This window comes from Strigops habroptila, chromosome Z (genome assembly GCF_004027225.2).
Source record: "Strigops habroptila isolate Jane chromosome Z, bStrHab1.2.pri, whole genome shotgun sequence".
NCBI lineage: Eukaryota > Metazoa > Chordata > Aves > Psittaciformes > Psittacidae > Strigops > Strigops habroptila.
In genome coordinates this window covers 46,711,103-46,728,172 of record NC_044302.2, presented here as the reverse complement: position 1 = coordinate 46,728,172, position 17,070 = coordinate 46,711,103, and the positions used below count along the sequence as shown (strand labels likewise).

At 43.4% G+C, this 17,070-nt stretch overlaps 1 protein-coding gene across 2 annotated transcripts in view; it reads left to right on the top strand.

The window, feature by feature from the left end:
• MUSK (muscle associated receptor tyrosine kinase) overlaps positions 1-17,070 on the top strand; it is a 53,836-nt gene that overhangs the window by 11,098 nt on the left and 25,668 nt on the right. For both annotated transcript variants that reach the window (XM_030471176.1, XM_030471175.1), the window contains exon 6: positions 15,299-15,423. In XM_030471176.1, the coding sequence (XP_030327036.1) occupies positions 15,299-15,423 (125 nt within the window). The remainder of the gene's footprint in view (positions 1-15,298; positions 15,424-17,070) is intronic.

The following is a 17,070-nucleotide window of genomic DNA, read 5'->3' as shown; positions in this document are numbered from 1 at the left end:
GATATTAGATCCAACTACTTTCCTTTTTATTCCTTTTTTTCTTTTTTTTTCTTTTTTTTTTTCTTTTTTCTTTTTATATTTACACTTGCAGACTTCAAGTATGCTAGAAATTCCTTAAATAGCTTTTAAACAGGAAAGCAGCTATTCCTAATCTAGCTGTACTTCTCCCAAGCTAAAAGCAATGGGGCAAACTGCAGACACTTGGATCTGGCTGGGAACAGTTTGTGTCCTGGATTTTGGTTTGGATGCATCACTGAGACAGTGGCTGAAGGCTTGTAAACAATTAACTGTGAATGGCAAATACTTGGTGCTATGCATACGAGTCCCCCTTCCGCGCTGAAGGGCCTCAGGCACTGGGCTTTTACTGCTCTGGATCTACCAGAGCCAGTTAGGGAATCTGAAAGTGAGCTGGAACTGCACCAAAATCCATGCTGCTAAGGCTGATATCTTGTTTTGTCTCTGTTTCCAGAATTATGCAGCTGCCTGTTAATTCAAGGAATGCCAAAATAATCCACAAACATCCTACTTGCAAAGGAGAGCTTGTGTGTGTTCTTTTTAAAATGAGGAAGATTAGTTCTTTATTAATCAATAGCAGCTCAGTGCTCCCACACAACCTATTCCCTCATGTTCCACTCATGTGTTGGATGAACAAACAATGCCGTTCTCTAGGCTTGCCTTGGCTTCTCTGGTGGGACACCCATATAATATATCTCGTTTTAGACTGCCACCCAAACTAGACCGATGCATGTTTGGTTTACTTTTTTGGTTCCAAAATTGAAAGGTAATAAAATCTTGGCTGCAGCTTGATGTGTACACAGATCTCATTCTGGCCCAGTATTTTAGCTTAATTCTTATGGATACTTAGCATACATACATGTGCATATATAGCATACATACCTGTGTATTCATGCATGCATACATGCATCCCTCACACACCTCTTTTGTTATTATTTTTAGTATCCCTTCCCTCCTACCTACCTCTCATACCCCCTTAGTATCAGCACTTTAAAATAACTCCAAGTAAATAATAATCTAAAATTATTTGGTGCAGGAAAATCATAGTTCAATCAGTCTTTTTTGAGCAATCACTATATTCAGAAAACTTATGAGAGTATACTGCTTATTGCTTTTCTGTAAAAACAGTATGGTATTTTTCCTTTAATCTTGTTGGTTACCATTCACTGGAGTTATGCCACTGCATTGTGTGGCTTAATATCAAAATAAAATAACTAAGCATGGCTGGTTAACTATGAATATTTAGTCCTGAAGCAAATGCCCATTCAAAGAGCAATGCAAATATTTATGCCTAGCTAAATCTAGATCACACAGGTCCTGGTTTCTGAAAGACATTTCTAATTTTCTGTTCTGAGCTGCCATTTTAATGGGTTCAGCGTTAGTCATGCAATTAGTTTCAGGCATTGTTCAAAGTGCAGGGGTTTCTGACTTCTTGAAAGATTGACTCTTTGTCGCTTGCATGCAGTCAGGCTCCTTAATGCGCATATAGTCAGGCACATGCTTATATGACTTGCTGAAGCTGGGCCCAGAAACTACAGCAAGCCTCAGACAAGTAAAATTATCTATGCAGGATCCACTCATTCAAGCTGATGATAATCTTGGCCCAAGCATTTACACCGCTGAGGTGCCTTGCAGTTCTATTTCTTGTCTGGTTTCAGCAGTACAGGGTAAAACAGTTTGAAAAATCCTGCTATTCTGATTTTCCAAATATTTTTATTCTGTTCCTTGTCGACTTTCCTTAACATTTATAGTACTGGCCTCTGTTTATTACTTTAAAAAGCACAGCTTTAGTCTTTTAAAAGGTTTATTCTTTTAAAAGCAAAGTTAATATAAGTTGAGTAATGATTTTAGATGAAAATTCAGGTGCAGTTCTTGTCAGGAAAAAGAAAGCAATGGAGGCTTCCCTTAGTGGAACTGATTTTCCAGTTGTTCCTGGTTTTCATCAGCATATGAGGGGAAGGAGATAAGGATTGTCTGGGTGCTGTCCCCTGCATAGACTGGTCCTGATCCAGTCCAGCCTGCTTCCTCTCCTGGGACATGTTTCAGGTACAGAGTTCATGTGATGAACTCAAATCAGTTATTGAGCTGCTCTAAGATTTTAATTAAACAGGTTGAAAAAAGCCTGTCCTTTTGGACTGTGTTTTTCTGCAAGTTCAGGGCAAATCTGCTTGAATTTGGACAAGTGATGGTGAAAAAGATTTTCTCCTTATAAGGCATAATCCATGAGGGTTGGAAATATGATTATAATGGATCTGACTGCTGCGTGTGTGGGAAGATCTGAAGTCTTCACTGGGAAGCGTGCTGAGCCCATGGACAGCACTGGCTTCACCAGAAGGCTGCCTGGGGTGCCCGGAGGGTGTTAGGAGGAGAAGCAGAACATGGGGCATCCTCTTGATTTGATGTTAGGAAGCAGGCACAAGAGGTGAGGGACGGGGAAGGGATACAAGAGACAAGTGTTGAGCTGAAAGACCCATGTAAGCAGCCATGAAGTTAGCCAGTCCTCCTACTGAAGGAAAGTTACACACTATTTTTATGATCTTTGTGTGTCCTGTAGCAATTAAATGACACACACATGCCTCTTATTTAGCTCTGAAGGGGTACCTTGGAGAAGCATGGTAGATTCTCTCTGACATGTGCTGGGGTCACTATGAAGTGGTCTTCCACCAGTGCGCTGGTTTACAGCTGTGCGGAAGCTGCATTGGTGTATTGAGTCAGCTTTACCCCTTTGGGTTTGGTTCCTTTGTCAAATTACTTACAGTCATACAACTTACAGAAAAAGGACTAGTAGAAGTACTGGTGTGAGGCAGAAGTGCATTATACAGAAACAAGCCTTCTCCACACCACTCTGCAAAGCAAAGCAAATGAACACTGATCAGTTTGCTAATTGTGTTAAAATTAGGGTGTGAGGATGACTTCCTGTTGCTCATATATGTCCAGAGACAGCTATAGGAGGTAATATGTGCGTTGAGATAAAGGAACAATCTTGACTGTTTGGCAATAAATGTGTTTTTAATTTCCTGGAGGTAACTTTTCTGACCTGCAGTTTTGTATTCATTTTCTATCATCTTAAGCATTTTCCTAATTAGCTGTTTAATGTCTACATTATCAGTCTTGGTAATGAACACTTCTGCTAATGATAGAAAAACATTTTATACTCAGTGAAGCAGTACCTTGCCAATGGATTTATACGAATTTCCTGTTGATTGCTGTACTGATGCCCAAAGTGAATCTGTGGCTGAAAAGTTCCTGGATGAATCCAAGTTTCAAGACTGTGGTAGAATAGAAACATTTACTTGCTTGCCTGATCTGTAGTTCACACAGATGTCTGAAGGCTGAAGTTTATTGACAAGATGTTGGCTGAGATGGCTAAGATGTTCCATCTAGTTTTACCTGGAGAGCACTTCTTTGGAAATAAATAGGAGAGCAACTATTGCCTTCAATAATGTTGAGTGTTGTCCTCAGTGCAGAAATTCCAATTGATGTCTGTGAAAATTGAGGGCAGGGTATAGACTTCTAGGCTGTGCCAAGAATGCATTTCTTGGCCTTTGTCTGCGCATTTTAAATCTGTAGGTTTTGCATGACAGGCAGCATTAGTGAAACTTTCATCTGTTTTTTCCTTCATGCACTGGACAGCTGTTTATGTAACATAGGCTGTAGAACTGGAGGAATTTTGGTTTTCATTGCTATTTGCAAGTGACATAAATCCAGTCCATTAATAGGAACAACTCAGCAAAAGCTATACAAGAGCTCATCAGGTTCAGCTTGTGGGCCTGCTGCCTAAAACTGTACACCCTCTGTGGTCCCCATGGCTTGACATGGGTAACAATGATATTCTCCATACCCATGATGTATAAATGCTATGACATTAAAAGAATAAATTTAAAGCCACGATCTCTTGCCTGGTAAGAAGCATGGGAATATTCCTATTATAAGCATGCCTGCCATTCAGACACAGAGAGAGGCTGCCTGGTATGTTTTTTTTTTAATTTAATGTGCAAAATAAATTCCACTGGATACTGTTGCTTTAACCTCTTCCTATCTTTTTCAGATGTGGTGCTTATAACCAATATTAAAGGTATATACAATTCCTGCTTCAAACAAGAAGCATCTAATGCAAAACAGCAGTAAATCAATACATTTTGCCATGATTTACAGGCTTGATCGCCTGACCTGGGGTCTGTGCTCTGGCAGAATTTTCTGCTGCGTTTTGGAGAAGGTATCTTTCTCTCCCTGGGGAAGGAAAGTGCCTCTTTACGAATTGGTAGAATAGGCTCTTGTCCTTTATGTTTTTATTCTTCAAACCAAAAAAGTCACAAAAGAAATTGAAAAGTTGACCATGAATTTTTTAGACCTTAAAAGTAACAGCTGTTTATAGATGAGGCATAAAGCTATGAATGCAAAAATGCCAAAGCGTTTTCTGGAAACAAATGGAGTTACTACCATTGAAATGTGCAAAGGGTCATGGTGGATTAACACTAACACAACTGAAGGTGGAATTTTCTTCTGAGGGTGTCCTTCCATTCCAACAGAAGCATGTGTATGGAAGTCTTTCGCTACAGGAAGACAGCCTGAACTGTCTACTGTGCTTTTTAGCCTTGCATACTGGGACTTCATGTGCAGAAATCCTGAAATAAAGGCTTTTCTTCACCTGAGAATGAAGAACAAGCTTCCTGTTGTGCCTTTCTAGGTGTTGCACTCAGCTGGTGAAACCTCTGATCTTCCCAGTTTTCCCAGTGATGCGTTTTTAATGTTGAACAAGAAAGAAAAAGGACATAAATACATGGACCGTAATGTGAAAGGAAGAGTACACAGATGGTCCTGTTGGTTGCATGCTGAGTTAGATGCACCTTCATCTTGTGATTTACATGAAGTTGAGCTCCATCTCCAGCCTGTGGCACCAGAGAGTTGTGGAATTCAGAGTTTTGGAGTATACTGTGCAATAATGTTTAGTTTTGAAATCATCACTGTACAAAGGCATGTCTAGAAATCAGCAATCACCTGTCACGAAACAAACAAACAAATTAACTTGGGCAAGTGCTGGAAGGTCCAGTGTGCTCATCAAGAAACCAACTGGATTCTCAATGGGTTTAGTGACATTTTTGGGTCACATCTTCTCTGCAGTTTTCAACTGGCTGAATGGGCACTGGGTGAGGGCTACTGATCCTTTCTTTATCCAGGCAATTTCATTCATCCCTCTGTCGAAGCATTGCTGCTCTGCTTCCTTCTGTGCTCCTAAGTGACAGCATGCAAAGCAAATAAATCAAAACAAGGGTAGAAGCAGTACTCCTCAGGCTCCCTTAACTTAGATGTTGTTTGTTTTTGCATTCCAGCCCTGGTAGATAGAAGTCTTTTCCTGCCCACAGTTTATTGCCTATTACTAGCTACTAAAATAACACCCTGCCACAGGCCACAAAAATGTCCCCCTATAAGCCACTTGTGAGAACCGCTTTAACCTTAAAAACAGGAAAGTTTTCCTTGGAGAATCATTTCTTCAAAGAGAAGGTTCTGCCAGGACATGTGCAGATTTGGCCCAGATTTTTTATTTTTATTTTTATTTTTTTTTTAGTTTATCATTTTGTCTGATTCTGGAAGGCAGTGAGGGGACAGCAGACCAGATAACGATAGAAAGCAGTGCCTTGGCTACTTAGTTAACAGACTATGCCCACTGAGTGTAAAGCACTAGCTTCCTTCAGCTGTTTTGTGGACCTCGGGACAAATTTGCATCACAGATAAATCAAAAGACATGAAAGTCACACCATAATTCAAAAAACAAGATTGAAAGTATGTATTTAGTCAGCTAATCTATCAATTTGGATATACCACGTTCCAGAGATGGGCCCTATTTCAAATGAAATCTGGCTCCAGATGTGCCATCCAGAAAGTCTTCTACAGTTTTGTGTCAACACGTCTATACTTGGCATAGATGAAATAAGAAAGGGAGATATTGAGAGAACGCCAAAGCAGCCAGTCAGCACTGTTACCCTGACTCTTCCCATGTTGCCCATAGATCATCTATCGATGTGAAATCTGGATTTTTATCTGTGCCATCTTCTGAGGTAGGATGTTTTTGGTGAGATGGATTGCCAAACAGCAGACTGACAAGGAAATTCGCAGTTTTGCATTTAAATGCTGGGTGCAAATTCCTCAGGGGAATTCTGATACCAACACTGAGCAAGAGTAGCTCTGCCATAAAGAGAAGCAGAAACCCTGGGAAAAAATTTCATTCCCTGTCTTCAATGATGCTGGTGTACATGCATGCAGGCAGTGTTCTATGGCAGTAAGTGGTGAATACTGCAGTCTGCTACTAAAAATTGTGAAGAGTTTTGTGGAAAGGAGCATTACAGGGAAAGTAAATAGTGCTGAGCTTGGCTGTAATTACACCAAAGTAATTAACTGGCCTCAGCAGGGTGGCATGGGCATTACTGAAAGCCCAGAATATCTTATTAAATCTCCTCCTACTTACTACATTCACCACAGTCATCCCAAGGTTCTCAGATGCTGCAGATATGATCATACCCCTAATTACAGGGTAACAGGGTCAGCCACAGGACAAAGAAAACAGCCTCAGACCTTTAGCAAATGAACAAACAAGCGTAAGCCATTCACTTTATTCCAGAGGCTTGCTTTGCTGTGACAGAGACATGAGATGCATGCTGCCTTAGAGCGATTGTCGTGGGATGGCCTCCTGCACTGAGAAGCTGCAAAGCAAGTTTCCTGGGACCATGAGGTTTCTGACAAGGCATATATGAGCAATTCTTTAATAGGCATTTGAGCCTTTTATTTCCCTCTGTGCAAACCTCTTTTCCCTAGCAAAAAGTTTGGAAGGGCACTTAAAAAATATATGAATTTCTCAGATTGTTGCATGAATTGTGGTTGTAAGAAAAAAAATATTTACTGCAGACAAAACCCCTGTGGCTTGTAAACTCTGTTGAGTACCTGGGAAGGATGTGCTTCCTGCACAAGAACAAAGAAAGCAGAGGATAGACAATACCCATAACAATCAGATAAAGGAGGCTAGTGCAAACTGAGACAACTATCCTGAACTGGCTGCCTTTTCACACTGAGAAACCGAGATAGAGCTGGGGCTGAAGATACAGAAAGGAGGGTTCTGAAGGTAACCTGGAATTTTCATAAAATCTGTTAAAAAGTCCAGTTTTGGTAAGTTGTATGTGGACCAATACCACTTTTTCTGAGGCTGGTGCCTTCTGTCTTCCAAGGACCTCTTACATCTTTCTCACCCAGGTAGCCTTGGCGGAGGTGAAAGCCCTGCTCTTGCCTCTTCCAATCTGCACAACTCTAGATTTTGCTTCTAGTAGTAACTCCAGTTCTAGTATCACACATGTTTCTAGTGTGCGTGTGCCTATACTGTGGAACAGAAAGTGTCCACTGTAGTGCTGCTCTGTGTAGGAATGGTCCCCTCACATCTCCGAAATTGAATGCAGCCCCAGGCAGAGCCTCACAAAATGGGCTTCTCAAAATAGGAGTTGAGAACAGGGAATGAAGATGGATATCTGTGTAAGGAGGGACTAACATAATTTCCAGCATTGAAAACCAAACACATATGATGGATAGGGTGAGCAGGGAACAGGCTACTTGCTATCATCACCTCAAAATAAGAAACATCCTAGCAGCTACTGCTATCAGCATTTTAAAATAGATTAAAGGAAGTACTTTTCACGTGGCATATAATTAAATTTATGGCACTGCTATTACTCATTGGTGGAGACCAGATGCCAGGATGCTGCAGGGCTTTTCTCAGTTTTGGGTATCCCAGTGATTTCCATAACTGCCTGCTCTGTTCCTGAGAGTGTGAGAGATGGAAACCTGTGTGCAGATGTGGAGATTTCAGTATGTGCAGGCAGAGTGGTCGTGGCCTTGCAGTGCTCGTGATGGGTTTTGGTCACGACTGGAACAAGCAAAAAAGTTGTTTTTTGACTAGGAGAGAGGGAACTTCTTTTCCAGTTTCACATGCAATAATGGGTAATGGCAGAGTTTAGTGCACATACTGTGTCTCCATACTGTAGAAAAGCCAGAGCATGGAGAAGTTTAGAGGGGTCTTTCCTTCAAAGAAACCAAACACATATATAAGACTAGTACTGACACGAAAAGTATTTCCTCATTCATTTCCTTGGGAAGTAATTTGAACACATTGTTCTCGCTTGTCCTTGAATCTGGTATTTGCTCAGTATATAGAAATGAACACTTGTACAGAATGGGTTTTATATAGTTACACAGGATATAAGCTATCTATTTACATTTTACTCCTGGTTATTATAGCTTTGGATATTTGCAGGGTCTGATCTTAGGATTCCAGGGACATCTAGATGCTGTGCAAAGTCTTCCACAGCCAAGAGGTTACTGTGCTGGCTGGTGCATTTAACATTATACGAGTTCTTCTGCTGATGCAAATTGTCCTACCATCCATAAATCCTGGAGTTCACCCTAAAGTAAGGTTACCTTGAAAAACTATTGCCTTGCTAAGAAAAACTTGCTTTGATATCAGATATCATAGCTTAGAATCTGAAGGGATATGATTCAAGATGTTGTGTTTTCCTCCACCTCCATTCCACACAGAACTCGAACTGTCCTTGCTGTCCATCTCACAGCCTCAGTCTCCAGGCTGTGTGTCCATGTATTGCTAGGTTGTCTGGCCTGTGCTGCATAAGATGTTAGAACTACTGCATGTATCAAGAGCCAGAAGAGCTTGGAGAGTTTGAGATTTTGCATGAAACAGGGATATTTCAATTGTATTAGGGGGTTCTCCTCCCACATTACCACAATAACCAGATGAGGGGCTGGAGAATGATCAAGTACTGCTTGCTTACAGTGCTTCTGCAGCTTGCTCTTCTGGGGCCCATACCTAACGGGTCTGTTCCTAGAGAAATAATACAGTGGTTGTGTGCATTTCCTATTGCATTTGTACAATTTTTTCTTTTGATAATATGTATACATATGATTCTCTGGCAATAATCATGTTTGGACAGGGATTAAATAAAATAGGTAAGCAATTTGGTAAAATGAAAGTGTCAGCTTTGCCTGTGGCATTTTGCTCCTCTTTGTTATTACTTGGTAGGCTTGCAAAAATATAATGCTGCAGTTTTGGTAAGAAATACTCAGAGATCAAAGCAAAACTGACCTTGGGATTTAATTATTAAACCAGCAATTTTGGAAGTGAGTCGGAGGGTGATAGCATGCTTCTAGCAGTGGCTAAGGCACAATGTGAGCTGTTCCCATACAGAGTCATGTGGTGAGCCATGTGCAGAGCCTGTCACTGCCACTGAAAGAGGAGTTGCTGACCATGCTTACAGAAGGATTTGTTTTGTTTCCTGTGCTGGGATTTGGTCCTGTCATGTCAGCTACAGACACTGTGCCTTGCTCCTTCAGCCATGGCTCTTGGCATGCAATTAGCTGCTGCACACAGCTCAGTGTGGCTGTCTCCGCAACCGCTGATTCATGAGCATGATGTGTGGCCTGTTCTCAGCCTTGGTATTTCAAGAATTGTTGGGATTTTACACGGGTTAATTTGAAATGTCAGAAAACACAAATGCTGTCGCTTTCTGAGTGCATATAAAATGTATTTGTCAGACCTCCCCTCATCTCTCACCGGTGGGAATGAAATTGTAGCCCCTGTGCTTGTTAGCTCTCCTTGACTGCCTGTTTTAGACTTGTCAGAAAGAGTGAATGGATGTGAGATGAATGAGTCTGAATGGGGATTTAGACAACCAGACTTCTCACTGGCAAAAGACTGCAAACACATTGGCGCAAGCTTATGGCTCTTCAGAGCATATAGGTGGCAAGCATAAATGATTTTTTACTGATTAGTAAGCAAGATCCAAGCCCAGAGAGCTCCTCGTTATAGAAGGAGTCATTTCAATCTGTCATGCTTCAGCTACAGAAGAGCTATGGGAACATCGGTGAATGCAATCAAAAAAATGCTTGCAGTTTAGCTCCTAAATGCTTACCCATGGACAGTACACACTGCAAAGTCTTCGCTAGGGTATTTATATCAGGAAAGTTTCTGAGGCAATGTGTGCCTTACCAATCTCCCCACCAATGTAGACACAGTGGTCCTCAGCACAGCACCAACTGCACCAAAGGAAAACACTTTTTCCACATGGGGGTTGCTTTTACCCACTGTGTTTTGCAGTGTAGCTGGAATAAAAGATTTGGCATAAGGCCTGGCCATACTCACCCAAAAAGTAATTTTTCATGATAAAAGCAAAACAATATGGGAAAGTGGAAGAGGTTGACATATCAGATCTATCAGTATGAATGTATGAGGTCTGGCTCATATTTTAGGCCAGGCACAGACTGCGGTAGTAAGGGAGCATGCACCCACAGTTGCCAGGCAGTTGCTAACACAAGTTTAGCTCTTGGTGGCCTTACATCAGTTTGGACTATCAGGTATGCTTTAGTGTATGCCAGGACTAATAACAAACTCTTAAATATGACTACACACGGGTGTTGACAGGCTGGGTTAATTCAGGTACTTTGGCAAATGTTGCACATGTTCTCTGAAAGTCAAGGTTCACCGAAGAGGCTCTGGAAACCCCTCCCACCCCCCACCCCAGTGCTTGACTGAGCTTGGTGCATCAAAGCCAACATTAAGGCTTATGAAACCCTGGCTAGATGGGGTATCTTCCTGCAGTGGGGCTGTGCTCATGAGGGTTTCCTAAGGGCATCACTTTGCCCTTCCCTGAAAGCAGCAGCATGGCCACGGGCCACCCAGGCTGCTGCCTGGATATGACTGGCCCAATCAAGCCTGCTTTAGGAGAACAACAGGCCTTACTCAGTTAGAGGGCAGGCATGTGCCAGGAGTTCAGGATCAGGCCCCAAACCCTGGAAATGAAACACAGCTCAGTCAAAGGCAACGGGAAAACAAAGTCACCTGGAAAGAGTTAGCTGTTCAAACTGGGGGCTGGGCAAGGGGCCCTGCTTTCATCTTTTTATAGCATAAAAATTTTGTGACTGAAATAAAGCCCTACTGTTTGGACTAGATGATGTTACATAATTCTCAGAAACGAGAGCAGCTGGCCTTGGTGCAGATACCTCCTAGCAAGCCCTGCAGTGCACAGCACATCATTTATCAGGGCTGTAAAAGAAAGGACATTTATTAAGGGGCTTGGGAGCGAAACTGAACGTGCTGGCTTGGCTTTCAGCTGGCGGGTTTCGTTTCCAGCTCCTCTATTTTATTTTCCACTTCAATAAATAAATAAATGAAGACCTCTTCGCCCGCCTTCCCTAACTGTTTTTTGGCATGCCCTTGGGTAAACCCAGCACTGAGAGCCTGGGTGTCTTGATATGAATGTTGTTGTCCTAGTGGCGATGTAGCTAAACAAGCAGAGGTCCTGGCAAAATCCACTTTCATGAAGATCTGGAAAAGAAGCATTATAAATCACCTGTTTTGGGGGAATTTTCATTCTGAAGCAAAATGAAAACAAAACAATGTCCTGAGCCCACCAAATAAAGGGAACTTTGCAAACACTTATTGCAATTTCCTGTTCTTCCTCTTCCTGCCTTTCACCAGCCTCTTCCAGGCAGTTGCTTAGGTTGGCAACATCAGGGTCGATCTTTCTTCCTCAGCTTTGCATCTTTGTGTAACATGGTGTGGGAAAAAAAGTCATAATTTTGGGGACTGGGTTTCTCCATTTACCTATAAGACAGATTTCCTTGCTGATGTAGTCACCAAAATTGACCCCAAGCTCATCTTGGTGATCTTACCCCTCTTTGCACTGGTGCAAGGTGACACTGGCTGCTCTCGTATAGCCCATCCTGGCTTTCCCACAGCAGCTGAGTCTGCCAGCAGCATCAATGTGTCCGTTATCCACCCACAGATGATGGGACCGAGAAAAATTTGATGCTTTTTTTTTTTTTTTTTATGGTGATTCCCAATAGATTTCCATTTTGGAAAATGTGTCCCTGGATGTGCCATCAGTGGCAGTCCAAAGCATGTTGGGACCTGGGGAGTCCAGCCTTTGTCCCAGGGAATTTCTCACTTACAAATAAATTAAGGTAAAAAGAACCCAGGTTGTTCAATTCACAGTATCTGGAGCTAAGTACTTCAGTTAAAAAGCTGAACTTTACTTTAAAAAAGCATGCAAATGTAAGCAGTTGAAATGTTAAAGTATTACATCTGAACTTCAAGCAGAAATGCACATCATGACACTGGGGATAGTAGGAACTTCCATTCTTCCACACTTTGGAAATAAACTTATTTCCTGATGGGTCCGCTTTTTTTTTCAGCCATCCCTCCCAGTGCTTCATAATACACCTGCAGTACTTTCCACTAGGAACATGTGAATGCTTAGCAGCTGTTGCTGGATTTTTTATAGAATCATAGAATCATAGAATAGTTAGGGTTGGAAAGGACATTAAGACCATCTAGTTCCAACCCCCTTGCCATGGGCAGGGATTCCTCACACCAGAGCATGTTGCCCAAGGCTCTGTCCAATCTGGCCTGGAACACTGCCAGAAATGGAGCATTCACAACCTCCCTGGGCAACCCATTCCAGTGCCTCACCACCCTCACAGTAAAGAACTTCTTCCTTATAGCTAACCTGAAGTTCCCCTGTTTAAGTTTGAACCCATCACCACTTGTCCTATCACTACAGTCCCTGGAGAGACCCTCCCCAGCATCCTTGTAGGCCCTCTTCAGATACTGGAAAGCTGCTATGAGGTCTCCACGCAGCCTGCTCTTCTCCAGCCTGAACAGCCCCAGCTTTCTCAGCCTGTCTTCCTAGGAGAGGTGCTCCAGCCCCCTTATCACCCTTGTGGCCTCCTCTGGACTTGGTCCAATAGCTCCATGTCCTTTTTATGTTGAGGACACCAGAACTGCACACAATCCCTGTGTTTGGTGTTTTAAGTGTGAATGGCCTGACCCTTCGCCTTCCCTGTGCTGACAAATGAGCACTCGCGCCAGCGGTGTGGTGGACTAGTAAAGCTAGTGCCATGATCAGCACTGGGAGGAGGACGCCAGGGAGTGGGATGCAGCTTTCTCGTGCATGAGCAGGTTTAGCCGCCACACTCCCTGTGGCTTTCGTCCCTGCTTGTTCAACTGCCATCATTTTCAAAACGTGGCTTTTTTATTCCTGGCTAAAAGATCCTTACAGATTTTGGGACAGCAGCAGGTACAGAGGAGGGCATACGCACCTGTGTCTGGCACCTGCTAACAGGGTGCTGTTAGAGGACTTCTCTCAGTGGTAATTAAGCTGAGCAGGATGTGAGCAGCAGAGCTGTCAGGCAGGCAGGGTCCCAGCAGCACACTGAGAAATCAGCAGCAGCATGAGAAAAGCAGTAAGGGACATATTCTGGCTCTGGGACCTAACATGCTGGCTTCAGTGGGAGCCATATGCACATCAAGGCTGCCAGGAGACAGGCCCAAAAGTTTAGTATTTCTCTGACTGAAATATAAAAGTAATTATGAGGTTGGCCCGGAGCATTCAGACCTGAATTCATAACCATCTGGTGTTAATGGCCTGAAGTGAAATTTCAGGCAAAGCTTTCATTCCACTTATTATTCACCAGTAAACTTCCTGGCCAGTGGCTGCAGCTTTTCTTGTTAGTGGTGGAGCTTTGTACCTGCTGCCTTGCTGAGGGGCAGGGGGTTTCAGCAGCCCCAAAGCAGCTCTGCTTTGATTTTAAGCAAGTGGCACCAAGCACTGACAGTGAGGGACTGCTTGGAGACTGTAGAGCAATTAAGGAGCTGAATATAATACGTATCTTCCCACTCTTTTCACTTCATTGACTTTAATCTTCTTAAAAACCCCTTCCCTAAAGGACCTTCTTTAGAGGCTGTGCTCCTAAGCCAAAACAGTTTCTGGGCTGAAATGTACTCTTAGTGTTGCCTATCCATGAGCAAAATCTGGTTTTAGGCTTTTTGTTAACAAGGATCTCAGCCCCTTCCCAGAACAGGACTGGGTGGAAGGACTATGTGGAAAGCAGATATTTTTTTCATTCCAACTGAAATTTTGCAGACAAAGTGTTCCCATCATCCCAAGTGGTGGGGACAGATATTCATTTTCTGAAGGGGCACTCAATTGGTCTTCTAATTGCTCTGCACTGGAGGTCTCCATCTGGGAGCAACCAGCGGCCAGTCAAGAGGTGTGCTGAGCAGACACAGATGACCTTGACATGATCAGATATGACGGTAAGGGGAACCATACAGGTAGAAAATGTGGTTAAGAAGATAATCAGGCTTGTCTGAGAACTCCAAGAGAAACCCCCCTGCTTACTAAAATTTCTCATGGAGGTTTCTAGTTACTGCTGTGCAGCCCAAAGTGTTATCTCACTAAGCAGGAGAAATTGGAGTAAGAAATTGTACAGAGCTACTCAACCTGCTTCTGCACAGACATTCGGGTATCTCCATTAAAAATTTTGGGTCAAAACTCAAATGTTCCATTTGAAAAATATCTCTCTTGTTTGCTTTCCTCTATGTAGTCCAAGTACAGCAGCTGAAATACAGCTTGTGAAGGCCATCGGAGTTGTGTTTCTTCGTTGAAATAAGTTTTCAGCAAAAATAAATACTACAGTTTTCTTTTCACCCACACCCTCCTCACCCAAAAAGAAAAAAAAAAAAAAGAGAAAAGAAAATCAGGGCAGCTGAGTGCTTATCTTGCTCATCTTCAAACTGCCCATAAAGGAATCAAGTGCTGTAGAAATGGAAAGCCACTTAGAAAACCTACTTTCTCCCTGCAATTGCATCTTCCCAAAGCCATTCCCCCATAATCCAGTGTTGGAGTCTCTCCCCTCAGGGTAGGTTGTTGTGGCATGGAAGATGTTGGGGTTTGCAGCTCTCCATGGTAACTCCTAATCACTGTGGTCACACTGAGGAGCTTATCCGACCCTTAACCTTCATGGTATGTAACATCCCAATGGTCCCCCTTGATGGTTTTGAATAAGTTTCACATGAGGTGACTCTTGACAGGGCAGCATGGTAGCTTGCTGTGTACTTGCTGTAAGCTCTCCCATGTGTACACTACATGGGAGAGTGAGTTCGCCCTTGTGTTTTTTGCTCATTGCCTCCTCTGAGGCATTGAACTCAGATGATGTAGAAATTTCAGAGGTAAAATTTTGGTCTGTAAGGTGCAGAACATAACCATGCTGATCACTTTCTTTTGCCTCCTCATCCGTCTCCAAAATCTGTCGCTCACTGGGAAGCCCGTGGTATGCTCTGCTTTTATTCATGGGGCTTATTTCAAGACCTACTGGAGAGGGAGCATCCCCATGCCAGCACAGCTTCAGCTTTACAGCGCTGTTCAACTAGCGCATTTGTCTTCTCCTGCAGTTTTTGCCAGAATCCTGAAGGCTCCTGAATCCCAAAATATCACCTTTGGGTCTGTGGTGACGTTGCGGTGTGCAGCGACCGGCCTTCCAGTCCCCACTGTCACCTGGCTGGAAAATGGGAAAGCTGTAAGTGCCTTTTTTTTCATGCTTTTGGCCCTGGAGGGCTGCTAGCAGCCGGAAGCACAGCCCAGGGATTAAAACGCAGGGCTGGGTGCCAGTGCCTGTGGTTTCTATTCCTGCCTTACTTAGCGCCTTGCTGTGCAATCAAGCTGAGCCCACCTCGCCTCCCTACTACAGTTTTCTTCTCTGCAAAGCTGTCCCCCTTCTCCAGGGTGTTGCGTGGGTTAGTGTTATGGTCTGGGAAGCCTGAGATGAAGAATGGTTTAGATGCTTACAGCCTTCCTCTGAGACAGGGTTTCTAGGACTTCATTGTGGGTTTAAGTATTTCTGCAGGCACCTTTCCTCTCTATTCTAATATGGTAACAATAACATAGCAAAATTGTTTATTTGACAAAAAACACAAACTGAGGTAGTTAGGTGGTGCAAATTGCCTTGAGGCAAAATACGTGTGGGTCAGCATACATGCACAGCATATTTGCAGATGAATAGATCTGAAATTTTCTAGACTGACCTAGGTGACACACTGAAGCATGTCATCAATTTATTCCTGGCTAGAAGCCCATGCTCAAGAAAGGTACACTTTCTTCAGTGGCAGGCACCAAGAGATGCAAATCTGCTGCTTCTCACAGGAAATTGCTCTGTGGTCTAATGATCCTGACCATTCTAAATAGGTGCCTGCTTTGAACTCATCTGGCTTTCATGTCCATGGGTAGTGCTATTGCAATGCCTTCTCTTCAGCTGAACTGAAGAGCCACTTGACACCCGATATTGCCTCCCCGGAAGTAAGTGGTGCACCACAGTCACAGCAGCTCTGCAACCTGAGCCTGCCACAGGTTTCCTCTAGTCTTCATATGGTTATGGTTGACATATTTTATACTCTTTGTGGTCTTTCAACAGCTTTTTTAAGGATAACCCCCAGGACATGATGCTGCGGAGGCAGGTGGAGCAGCTGTTGCATGAAGGCTGGCAATTTGCCTCTGTTCTTTCTCACTGACCCTCCATCAACCCCAAGTCCTTCTGGCCACTAGCTGGCCATGGCTATTCCTGTTAACTTGCTTGTCCAGCAACACCAACAAATCCTCTTGTTCAAATTCCTTCCCAGGAAGAGCTCTGTATCCCCTCCTTCCATGTATTAAAATACATCATAAAGAAGCCTGGGCTACTCTGCCAGCTCTCTTGCCTTCATATCTCCTTTAAACCTTACAGTGTAATCCAGTCCGATTAGGCCTAATTTTCTATATTCCTTTGAGGTTTCTAGGGAGAACAGCAAAAGGATCAGATCAGCCGCCACAGAGCCCCATAGGTCCTTGGTTTCTGGTGATAATTATTTTGAGACAACTGCAGGTGTTCATTCAGGACTTCTTCCCCATTGAGAAAAAAACTTTTGGGGAGTCTGGTGTTCCTGGCAAGGGCAGAGCATTTCTAGAAAACAGGCATCTGCTTTGCCAATCTCCCACCACTGTGTTGGTCCCACAGAGTGGTGTGTGACATGACGTTCAGTCCCTGCCCAGGGCCACTGCCTGGCTGGTCAGATCTGATCTGCGCCATTCCTGTTTGCGAAGCAAAGCCCGGTCGCAGGAGAGTGGTGCTCCAGACTGCCTCGTTTTAAATGTGGCAGGGAGATCTTAACGGTGCTTGCCTCTGGAAAAGTGA